Below are 13,011 nucleotides of genomic sequence, written 5' to 3'. Positions count from 1 at the left end.
ATCCAGACGATTGGTTCGGGTCGTAATTTGCGACAAACATGAGAAGATGATGTGACGCTTGGGAAAATGTAAGTTTGCGATCTCCTGGTTGTAGAAAGATTAGTTTAAATAGTGGCTGAAGCCTGTCTCTGAAAACAACTGCGTAATTTATTCTTCCAAGCGTATCTGTATTCTGTTGCATGGTTGTGCTCCATTGATTTATTTAACTACAACTGTTTATTAAGTTAAAGAGTTGATACTGATAAGAACTTGAAGTGGCGATGAGGTCTTAAAATACTCTGGGAAGGTCTTTAAAAAGCTTAAAAAGGTATTGAAATTTCCTTTAGGATTCCTGCATAACCTGTTAAAACAATCTAAAACGCTCTGTTAGTGCGATTCGTTTTAATAAACTTAACATTCACACTAAACAGGCATTGCACTAAACAGAAATTGCTAAAAAAATTCTCGGAAATAAAGTCTCCATCTTTTTTTTAAGCTAAGATTTAGGGCTGGGCGATTATTTAAAAAGTAATTGAAATTCAATAGCTATAATAATCAATCAAAACTTTCCAGGTCAATTTTTTTTCAATTACTTTTTCTACCATGTGGAGTCACGTGACCCGGCTCTGTCAAGGCTAAATTACACTTATTATATTATGGTTTAAACTTTTTATATTATTTTGATATTATATTTCTGCTATGGGCACATGTAAAGTCTGGTGCAGCCTTCGCATACATGCGCACCAGTAAAAAAAAATTCCTATTCGTCACAACAACGAGCAGCGCAAGCTTTGTGATTGGTTGATTTGGTAGCGTGACTATGGTGGGCGGTGCAGAGAGCCTGATTTTAGGCAATGCGTTTTAATTTCAGTTGTTTAGCGTTGATTCAGTTATTTTAAAATCAAGTAATGCACCCAACATTCAAAATTAATTTGTGAGCATATTTACTGTACAAAACTTGTCAGTAAACTATGAAAATAAAATATATAAATAAAATAATCGTTCATTAATCGTAATCCAGTCAAAATGTTCAATTAATCGAGATTTTGATTTTAGGCCAAATCGCCCAGCCCTACTTAGATTGATTGATTTTGTGATTAATTTTAAAAAATGCATCGCTATTCGGGTGACACAGTGGTTCAGTTGGTATCGCTGTTGCCTCACAGCGAGAGGGTCGCTGGTTAGAGCCCTGGCTAGGTCAGTTGGCATTTCTGTGAGGAGTTTTTGCATTAGGGCTGGCCTGATAAACGATATTATATTGAATCACGATCAAATTCATGTCAATAATGATAAGCTCTGGACTTTTTTTTTTTTAATTTATATTGATCTAAGAGCTAATCACACAGCAGAAATGTGCAACAATGGGAATCTAAAAGTGTGTTGATATTAGAGATGTACCAAATTTTCAATGTACCAAATCGGCTGAAAGTAATTCGTTATGCCATTTAATGGATCCTCTAATTTTTGTGGCTTCAGTCATTGTTGGGGTACTCTTTTAAATCTGTAAGCATTAACAACTTGTATCGAAATATATATCATTATCGTTCAACATGGACAATAATTATCGAGATAGCATTTTTGCCATCTCGCCCAATCCTAGTTAGCATTGTAGTCCTAGTTTGTTTTCCCTGTGTTCACTCTTGTGGGTTTCCTCTGGGTGCTCCAGTTTCCCCCACAGTCCAAAGACATACACTATAGGTGAATTGAATAAACTAAATTGGCCATAGTGTATTTGTGTAAATGAGTGTATGGGTGTTTCCCAGTGATGGGTTGTGGCTGAAAGGGCATCTGCTGCATAAATCAAATACTGGATAAGTTGGCGGTTCATTCCACTATGACAAATAAAGGGACTAAACCGAAAAGAAAATGAATGAATGAAACCTTATTCTCTCTTAAATCTATTGTGAGCTGTTTTTAACAGTAAATGGCACTGTAAGATTTACAAAACCAAACTCCACTTGAACCTAATTCCTTATTTAAATAATAAAGTTAGGAAAGGTTTAAGTGAATTACAAGTGTTCATATTGAGCCATCTGCTTTTAAAAACTAAACTCGGAATCGTTTCAAGAGAAAATATCGATTTATTTTGAAAATATCAAAACTAAGGTAGAACAGTTTTTCGCCCCAGCTCTAATCTACTTCATTATTCTCAATGTATGAATGGAACATGGCACTAAAACAGGATGCAATGTCACAAGATGTGACCACAGAAAGGACAGAATGCTCAAGCATTCCTCTTCTTTTTTCTTCATAGTCATGATGTTGCCCCTTAGAGGTTACATCAGGCATAAAAAATGCGTCACTATCAGCAGATCTGCTGATTCTTAATGCTATTTTGACTCCTTTACACATTTTAAAAGGTTTTCACAAGTTTCAGCTGAAAATGCTATTTATTAATTTATTAGTCTCATTTAATGCACCGCACAGCCATGTTTTAGATGTTAAGTGATAGTGTGACCACTAGGGCTGAACAATATATCATTTAAGCATTGATATGTTTGAATCTGCAATAGTTACGATTTATTAAAAAGTAAAAAACAAAGATATTATTAAATTAGTTTTTTATTATTTATGACCATGATATGTTACATTAAATTGTTCAATCTTGTTCAATTCCCCAGAAAACCACAAAGCAGTTTATTTATTTTTGCTTGTACTTAATTATATTTTATGCAGCATAGAAAAAGACAGACTGATCTTCTCAGTCGATTTAATTTAATGAAATCTTTCCAAGTACAGCTAGTCAAGTCAAATGGTGAAATTATATTCATATTGCAATATATATTGGGCAAAACAAAATATTGCACTGCCAGATTTTTCCAATATCAAGCAGCCCTCGTGACCACCATGTGAACCAGGACCAACTGCATCATTTTCTTTAGGTACTAACTTACTAAATGAACTGTGAACACTCTAGAAAAGCTCATCCCACACTGCTTCATTCACAAAATACATTTATTACATGTTTACTATTATGAACAATCCACCTACGTCATTCAGCGCTGTTGTAAGCAAGCTGGGTCATTTAAACCAAGCATGACAATTTAGGGAATAGTGCAGGGATGTGCCATTGCAAAAATTATACATGGTATTTGCATTTGTCGTTTTAGCAGATAGGTTTTATCCAAACTGCATCTATGGCATTTCACTTCATCAGTTCTTGCCAGAATTAATTAGTTTATTTTACTCTGTATTTGCCAGTCACTTTTTAAAAGTGTAATTATTATAAGACACTAAATGTGTGATAGCTGATAAAATGATATACTATTTTGACTAAAAAGGTTAGAAATGGTCTGGTCATGCCATAAACAATTAGTACAGTATAATGATAAGTGCATTAACAGCAAAACAGAAGCATTATATTGATAATTTTACAAGTTTGTTGATTCCATTTTTAATACTCTTTGAAGCAGGATGGATTCTGATTGGTGGTTGACCTTTTTATCATTTATCAGTCAAACATGATCACCAACAATATTGTTACTCTGTTACAGTTATGGTGTTAAATCTGCCATTATTTTAAATGTAGACAGATGTTTAAAGCTATATTTCAAGAGTTCGCACTTAGATACTGTTTGACAACTTGTTAGCAAGTTAGCAGGTTTGGCATGCTGTCCCGGGAGAGAACCCTGAGCTCTGAGATAGTTGAGCTCAGGGTTCCAGCCAGTACATAAAGCATGTGAGGGGAGTACGAGGTCAGGTGTTCTCGAGAGCTCCCCTCGGCAAAAGAGGAAAGGAGGAGAAGGGGTGGATGGGGGGTTTGTTCGGAAAACGAAGATAAGGGAGTAGTTCTTAGCTAGGTTACTTATAGTGAGTTTGGATCAATCCGATTGGCTAGCTAATGAGTGTGGATGAGTGGCCAGCTGCAGTCAATCATATCATGAGCTCCTCTCGAAATTAGTTTGTGAAACTTCATTTTTGATTGTTATTATACTGTAATAATAATAACATAATAATCATTCAATATTTATTAAAATTTGCAAAAAATTAAACCTAACACTTAAATTATAATGACGTAAAAATACACGTAAAAAAAGCAACCCAAGGAGTCCATTAAAAAATTTCCAAAACTAATCAATAAAAACGTTTTCCAAAATGCGTATCCATATTATAATGTAATCCTGTAGTTTTAGCATTGTAACTACAGCAGTGGGAAAAATTGTCTGAGAAATTGATTCTACTTCGTTTAAGCAAATAAAGATAAAGATATATTTTGAATTACATAAATGTCAACTTGCATGACCTGCCGAACCCACAAGCACTATCCTTGCGAGCATTTAAATGTACAATTAAAAATCTAGCGCCATCTACAGTTTAAAAGTAAAGAGTAGCGCTGCATTTGGAAAATTGCAGAATCAATTACTCAAATAATTTTCCAACTACTAAATTTTAGACGTAAAAACAAAACAGTTCACAGTAAGACTAAAGGCCCCCAAGATAATTAAACTGGAATAAAAGAACAAACTGGTGTGAGGTTATTTGAGGAGAAAACAAAACTACGGCCGTGCCTGAAACCGCCTGCTACTCAGTAGGTGCTGCATTTGAATTTAAATAAACTATTCAGCCATTAGAAAAGGGTGTTCTATACAGTATGAATGAAACTTGGACATACAGGGTTTGACGCTTACTTTTTTCAGAAGAAGCACATGCGCTTCCAAGTTGAAAAATTTAGGAGCACATTAAAGAATTTTAGGAGTGCAGTGAAAATATAAAAATTAAATAGGTTTTTGCCTAATAAATATCATGAGGAGATCGTTAAAAGCAAAGCAGTTTCACTCATTTGAATACAATAAGTAAAATAGGCTTTATTTTACTGCAACAATAGCTTAATTGGTATTTAATAATAATTTATAATTAAAGCTGTATGAAGTTTAGCTAGCGGTTCACAGCAGGACTGGGATCAACTGTATCATACCATAAGAGTGAAGAGCGTGTTGTTTTACTGTGGCCGAGAGAATGAAGTCATCAATCAAGCTCATTAAAAAATAAATGAAAATTTGCACATGCAACTAAATAAATTTTCCAGTTTGCACACATCTTTTTTTAGTCGCACTGTCGAGCCCTGACATACTACATCCGCCATTTTATCATGATCCAAGGACGTAGGTTTCCACTTAACATTGGTGGGGACTGGGGATGAGTGAATACAATTCCCCCACAGCCCCGCCAAGAATGAATGTTGTTTTTTTTATATATATATATATATATATATATATATATATATATATATATATATATATATATATATATATATATATATATATTGCTATTAATTATTTAACTGCTATTAAAATATATTATTAATTAATCCTCTCTTCATAACATGTATTAAGTTAAATTAAATAGTCAGGCGGGTAGCCAAGAAGATTCAGGTGGTATGAAAGACCAAAAGTTGGATTATTTTTTTTTATGTTTGAATTACCTTATTATTCAAATGGCCAAATTCTGACTGAGGAAGGTTGAATGTGCTGGCCAGTTTGTTATTTGCCTAAAGGCTTCAGTTTTTAATTTAATTCAAGTTTTAACAGATTTCCCAAAGAAAATGATGATAAAAAATGTATTTTAAAAATAAGTATATTTTAATATTTTAAGAGTTTAGATGCAAAAACCTCAAAATGCAATTTAATATTTTCTTCTAAAATGAGCATTTTTCTCCAACTCCTGTGTGTGGACTATGATTTTGCTTTTATAGTGACAAACACGTTCTTATCATTGCCTTTAAAGTGAAATAACTGAACATAAATATACGAGGCTGAGAAAAACGCTCATTTTACATGGCATTTCGAGGTTTCTTCATTTCTTTATTCTAAGAATTTAAAGTTCTAATTTATAAATCAAAGTATTTTTATTATTTATAAAACTGTAATAAAACTTTGTTTAAATGCACAAGTAAATAAAGCAATTTGACAAAAGGGTAGGAAATATTTTTGGTACATCAAAAAGTGTAGTTATAATAACAATTCAACAAGATAATCCAGCAACTATCAGTTCTTAATATGTCACTAAAATGTAATATGTATACCCCAATAAAACAGAAAACACGTCGCCCCTGTCATGATCACGTGACCTACCCATGTCTGTTGCATCGATTCACTCTCATTTATGAACTATTTTGCAGGGCATCATAGGTGAATTTCGTCAGTAGTAGGTCATCGGGGTACTTCTCACAAACTGTTTTACAAATTCTATGAATTTAGACAAACTACTGGTCTCGCTTACTGTTTTAAGCATACTATATAGGACGCAGACTAGTTTTCTGTGGCTGTAAACACCTGCAAACTCCCATTGGTCAGAGGTGATTGCATAATAGGTAGGTGGGCTTTGAGGCTCCGCCTACCTTACCATTATATTGTCAGACTCATTTCCTCTGTTCAATCTGCTGAGGTCAGATATCCTTAAATGAAAGCAAACAACTCAAATGCTGCTTAATAGAAGCCATTGAAGTGGAATTCAAATGAAATGCAACACTTACACTGTTTTATGTTTAACTGAAACCCTATTTATTCCGAATATATATTTACAAAAAGCACACAAAGGAAATCTCGCAATTTAATTTAATACACTACTTTATAAAATCTGTTAACTGTGTGGAGGAATATCTGTACCACCTCCACCAGAGTTCCTGCGGTGTGGCGTTTGACATTACTTAAAAGAAATGGTTGCTTTGTGAATGATGGGTTTTGGGAGCTCAGTTGGATCTCACTGGGCTTTAGCGTCAAGGGCATTTTCCTCTTTCTCTCTCTGGGCATCCTCTCTCCATTTGGCCTTCTTCTCCATGTTAATAGCGATCAGACTTTCATTCCGACTAACAGCCTGTTAAGGAAGTTAAGGGTTAAATGATATGACAGGCATTAATTAAACAAAGCAATATGGTTTAAGTTTATCCAAGAGAACACTTTATTACCTTTTTGCCAGAGACAATCATGACTAAGCACGCAAAGATGGTCAGTCCCATCATGATATAGCAGGCCTTCACACGCACTCTGTTCCTGGCAGCATCAATCATCTCGAATCTGTAAACAGTGCATTAGCATAAATAAGAAATAGTGCAAAAAGTTCTGATTCACTACACAGAAATGGTTGATATGAGTCTTTATTCAAATAAGAGCTATATTGGCTGCATTATATTGTTTTTGTCTAATTAAACAAAACCAGTTCATAAGTGCATTTGCTTTTGAATCTGACTTCACTGGCAACACTATACTTTTGATTCCCATATACAATAATATATATATTTACAGCTACTGTACATTTCTGATGTTCGCAATCCATCCCTTTGTGCCCCCTGGCGGCAAACTGCTATTACACCTAAACATTTTCGTAATCCGGCGTCACACGCGGCGATAGTGGTCATATTGAACTGTCACTCACTGTACGACTGATTTGTAGCAATCATATCTTAATGAATCAGGTGTCCCTGGTCACTGTATGTATCAGAGATTTACGTCATAAAACAAGAGTCATCTTTTCTCAAATATGGCTACATTGGTTGCGTTATAGGTTCTGGATTAATCAAACAGAATCAGTTCAAAAGAGCCTCTTTTTTCTTTTCTTTTTATTTTGTTGCCTGTGATGACAGTTTACAAAGATGTTTTTAGATATTATTTTGAGGTAAAAGGTGTTTATATAGTTTTACATCCAATACAGCCCTTAGAATTCACAATACAATTAAAGTTTTTTTTATTATGTGAAAAGAACAAAAATGGTTGAAATGACTAACATAGTGAAAGACTTTCCACTTTTCCCTTTTATACTTTCATAACAAGAAAATTCCACCCTAATAAATAATAAAATAATGATACACAGCATGGCTTAATAATAATAATAATAATAATAATAATAATAATAACAGAAACAATAGTAAATTAAAAGGAGTAAAATAAAAAAATTAAAAATACATAAAAATTAAAATAAATTTTCTTAGACATCATGCAAAAAATCATTGATAGTGAGGAAATGCTTTTAGGATCAGGTATAATGCATCATCAGGTGAATTGCACACCACAAATACAGTAACAACAATGACAGAGTTTCAAAATGCCCATGAATGATAAAGTTTGACTCACTTTGACAGAAAACAATAAAATGATTAAATAACAATAATAAAATCCTTATGATTAGTGGAAATAATAGCACAGAAAACAACTGGAATTATTGGAACAACGCTCTCTATTGGAATTGTCCAAATATTTACTGATCATTTGATTATGATTATTAATCAATACGCAGTGATCAGCATACATGTGTACACCCCTCACAAATCTCTTTTAAATTAGTATTTTCTGTAGGAAGCTTTACAATATTATGTGTATATACATTAGATTAGTCAGTTATGAAGCCAAATCTGGAGCTAATCTAACAAATTAACTTAAGATAATGAAACAAAAACTAGTAGCCCAAATTAAAATGTTAGCGAAAATTTTTAAATAAAATTTTTTAAAAAGAGAAGAAATTATGAGAAACAAAAAATGTATAAAATGTTGTAGTTAGTAATATTTTTTTCCAATATTTCACATAATTTAAATGTATTATCTTTCTGTTTCTAAAGATGTTTGGTGACTAAAATATTACTTTAATACATATATATTTTCAATAAATCTGTTTTGTTCAAATGCACCAAAATATATAAATATATAGTATAATATAAAAAAATTTCAAAAAGGGATGTATATGTATATATACAGTACGAGGGGTCACAGAGGATGTGCCTGCTGTTTTCCATCCTAAACAGAGCCCACTTTGATCTCCCACCAGATACCATCAATTACACTAATTACCTGTCAGTACACAGAGTAAATCTCATTTCAACCTTACAGCACACGTCTCTCGTGTCCCACCAATAAGCAGGCACAACTTCAGTCACATGATCTTATAAACCAACAACATAATCAGTAGCACATTTAAAAACAGAGGGTTTATCCTAACGTAAACAGGAAGAGTCCACTTACGACACAAACTCTGGAATCTGCTCTACGGTTTTGAATCGTCCTGACCACATCAACATCTTCTTATCCCAATCTGACGGCCGGTAGCCTGGTAGTTTAAAACCAGGCCGTTGTGCTAAAACCAACAAAGAGAAAAGAAACACAAGGTGTTAGTGCAAAGCCAGTCCATTGGGAACACAAATAAACTTCCCAGTGCAATATAATCCACATAGAACCACCAAAACAGGAACTTATCTAGACTCAATCCATGCTATAATTACACCGTTGAGTGTTACGTACATGTTTTTGCTTGTTTTGAATTTTTTTTTGATTTCTAGACCTTCAAGGGAATAAAACATGCTCTCTCATGTCGAATGCTGTGTCACATCGACTTGCTATGTCATAACGAGTGCTAAGTCATGCCGAGTGCTGTGTCATTTCACATGCCGCACCTTTCAATGCAGGCAGGTAGAAGTGAATGTATTTTGGGAGTACTGACTCTGAGGGGATGCAGATGGCCCTTCCTGAGGCTTGATACACAGTCTTCTGTTCCCTGTGGTCATCATACCTCTCCTCCACTGCCCTGTTAGGGGAAAACAACCTTTACAGTGATATTCTGGCCTAAAATGAACATTCTGTCATCATTTACTCACATTGTTCTAAATGTATATACATTACTTTCTTCTGATATTATAAACAATGTTGGTTGTCAGAGTTAACAGCACTAATTAGCCCCTTTCCCCACATACAGACCTTTCTGGAAAATTACAGGCAATTTTCTGGAAAGAGATCATGTGTAAACAGGCCTTTTTTAAAAATACCAATAAATTAGTTCCTGCAATTTTTCCGGAAAGAGAAGTTGTAACATTACAAGTAATTTGTGTGAACGCAGAATAAAAATTACCGGAAAGCGCGCATTCACGCTTTGTACATGCTGGCGTGAGATGTCTACTCCAGCCAATCAGAACATTCAGACGCATTCACATCCTCGCTGTTTATGAAAATAAAAGCTTTTGAATATTTTTCCAGACACATTTAGCTACTAGATGTTAGTCAGATAATGTTTCTATGTTCCTTCTTAGTGCAAACTGTGGAAAAAAATATCAATAAAACGCTGATGATAAGCCGCTGTTTGTTTACCTTCAAGATCTACTTCATTTGCTTTACGCATGTGCACGTGAAGCAGCTGGTGAGCGCCAGCATACACTCATATAATGTACATCTCGACATGTGAAAGTGTTCCTTTATATGTTTTTATCGAAGTTGTTCACAATACTTATCCATCCAAAGAGTTTGTAATGTAATGTAATGTAAAAAGAGTTCTGGTTAATGATGTCAGAATTTACCTGTTTTTGGAATGAATGTGTAAATGGTCTATTTCGGAAAAATTCCAGAACGTCCTTGCCTGTGTGAACAGCACTGTTTTAATTTAAATTCAATTTAAAGTCATTCCAGAAATTTTTCAGATATTTACCGGTATCACTGTGTGAAGGGCGAATTGACTTGACACAGAATTGTGAATTGACACAGTATTGTTTTTACCTACTACTGAAGTCAATTGGTTAACAACAGTGTCAACTAAAGAAAAACAAACAACGTATGTGCTGATATTCAAAAATGCAATATGCTGATAATGATCATGAATGATTTTTTGGCACTGTCAATAGTTATTATAAAAACTTTTATAGCTTGGATTATCCTGATTGCTTTATTGGCAGTGGTGTTAATCGAAGCAGAACTAAGCACTTCAAGACTTAACAAGCTTTTTATTTTAAACACAACTTAGGAAACTACGTCAACTTAGACTATTACATGGCCTGAAATATTGATTGAAATGGTCAGATTTTTTAAATTAGGCTATTGTTTGTTAACACTTTACAACAACGCTCTATTTGATAACATTAGTTAATTAACTAAACTGATGATGAAAACGATTTAGTAATTTCAGCTGATGTTGATTTCTTAGTTAATGTTTATAAAATACGTAGTCGGTAGGTAAATACAATACAAGTAGGGCTGCACGATTCTGGCTAAAATGAGAGTTATGCTTTAATTTAAAACTAAGATCACGATTTTCTCACAATTCTGTAGATGTAAAAAAAGGTTAATATGAGTAGCCAATTATTACTGTTATTTCCCAAACATATGGTAATACAACACTAATAATATTAGGCTTATGTGTAGGTCTACTGTTGGTTAAAATGCTACATGTTGTACAGACTTAGAATGGTGGACTTGAACAGACTTTCAATATGTCCTGGTCATTAATGTACAGTAAAGTTACGTCATAATACAGCTATTCATAATACTGAAGTTGGATTATTGTGTTCGAGACATGCTTGCAATCTGTCATTGACACCATTATTAGACCTTTTTTTCACTGGTAAAATGAGACATTTGTCATTATCAGATTTCCTCTTACATTATATTCATTATATAGGCTAGAGTAGTTATAATGACACTGTTAAACATTTTTTTCATGCACAACACTCTGGGTTCGCTATGAAAGAAAAAACATATCAAATGCTTGCCCTAATCATAACTCTAAAATGCCATATGATCATTTAAATGATGTTTGCACTTTCAGTTTCTCTTTTACTGCCGAGTGCGGTTTATGTCATGGCTGCCATTACTTTGAGGAAAAAAAACAGACATGCAAATCATACTTCCCGCGTTGCTCACCACGATTGCTTTGTGTAACAACTACACGTTATTTTAGCCTGTTATTCACAGCCTATGAAGGCTCTGTTCACTAAAATAGACGCGGGCATCATTACATGAAGACAGAGATGACATTTTTGGGTGGATTATACCTTATGAATACAGTATGTAAAAAAAATGTGAAGACTTGTGCGACCGCCTTTATGCTTGACTCCTGAACTTGAAAATATCATTGGCTGAATCCTAGAAATGCTTGCTTAATATTGTGTGGAGCTTGTGATCTTTTTTCGATTAATCGTGCAGCCCTAAATTTCAGTCAGAATGTATTTATTGGAGCTGATAACTAAGTTCAATTTTGTTTTAAGAAACAAACTTTAAGGTCATAGCTTCTGTAACAAATGTCTATTGTCAATGTTAAGGGCTAAATATAGAATATACAATAAAGTAGTAAAGTTATTTTAGTTTCAAAAGATTGCTAGTTAATAATAGTTAGTTTAATTGCATACTGTATATTGTGATAAAAAAAGATTAATCTATTATTCCAACAACAAAGATATTGTCATATACCTAGTCTGGCAGAACCTGAATGTGGGCATTCTCTTTATTTTGGGGTGAAGTATACCTAAAACAAACCTTCTGTCAACATTTACTCACCCTCAAACCAGCATAACTTTCTTTAATTAGATTTCTTTCATCATTTTAGTGACATTTTTATTTTAGTTTATTTTTCATATTTTGTATAAAATTAGGATGAGGGTGTCAATATTTAGCTTTTATTTTGTTTCATGCATGAAGATGGAAAGATATACAGTTCTGAAAACACGATGCAAGTAAATCATGAAACCATTTCCCTTTTCTTAAAGCTGAACTCTCCCTATTGGGCTGTTGTGTTGAGCATGGTGATCTGTATGTTTATGCAAGACGAATATGTTATTTCCTGTAACATCTGCATTCCAAAATGTTTGTTTTACATACGAGGATAATAAACTTCTGTTTTGAGAATTCTCTCACAGAGCTTTTAAGGATTTGATGTCTCATTTGAACAGGAAAACTATAATAAAAACATATACTTAACTATTTAAAAGCAATATTCACACAACAGCTATTACCTCACTCACTCATTGGCAAAATACCATAGTTACTATGCTAAAAGTGTACAATCTTCCATCATTTTATTTAATTTCTTTTTTTATTTAATTTCTTTTTTTTATTTTTATTACTCATGACATAGATCATATACATTTAAGATAAGATTTGTAATAATACATTAATAATAGCCATTAATAAAACTGGATAGGACTATTTTATATATATACAATAAGTGTGATTTTATGTGAACACCAAAATAAGATAATTATTAGGTTATTTTATAAATACATAAATAGATTACATGCTAGCATCTACTTTGATGTTTCGAAGAACTTTTGTCAAAATAAAATGTCAAATT

At 33.3% G+C, this 13,011-nt stretch overlaps 2 protein-coding genes across 7 annotated transcripts in view; one reads left to right on the top strand and one right to left on the bottom strand.

The window, feature by feature from the left end:
• Positions 1-13,011, top strand: part of vipr1b (vasoactive intestinal peptide receptor 1b) — a 738,286-nt gene that overhangs the window by 506,783 nt on the left and 218,492 nt on the right. The gene's annotated exons all lie outside the window — the stretch shown is intronic.
• The window catches only part of fam162a (family with sequence similarity 162 member A), a 7,452-nt gene continuing 896 nt past the window's right edge, over positions 6,456-13,011 (bottom strand). For both annotated transcript variants that reach the window (NM_001089343.2, NM_001430978.1), the window contains 4 exon segments: positions 6,456-6,792; positions 6,884-6,992; positions 8,928-9,039; positions 9,403-9,486. In NM_001089343.2, coding sequence (NP_001082812.2) covers positions 6,679-6,792; positions 6,884-6,992; positions 8,928-9,039; positions 9,403-9,486 — 419 coding nt within the window. In that variant the 3' untranslated portion in view covers positions 6,456-6,678.

This window comes from Danio rerio, chromosome 24 (genome assembly GCF_052040795.2).
Source record: "Danio rerio strain M-AB ecotype USA chromosome 24, GRCz13ab, whole genome shotgun sequence".
NCBI classification, from domain to species: domain Eukaryota; kingdom Metazoa; phylum Chordata; class Actinopteri; order Cypriniformes; family Danionidae; genus Danio; species Danio rerio.
The sequence above is the reverse complement of the archived record's forward strand: the minus strand, read 5'-3'. Positions and strand labels throughout refer to the sequence as shown.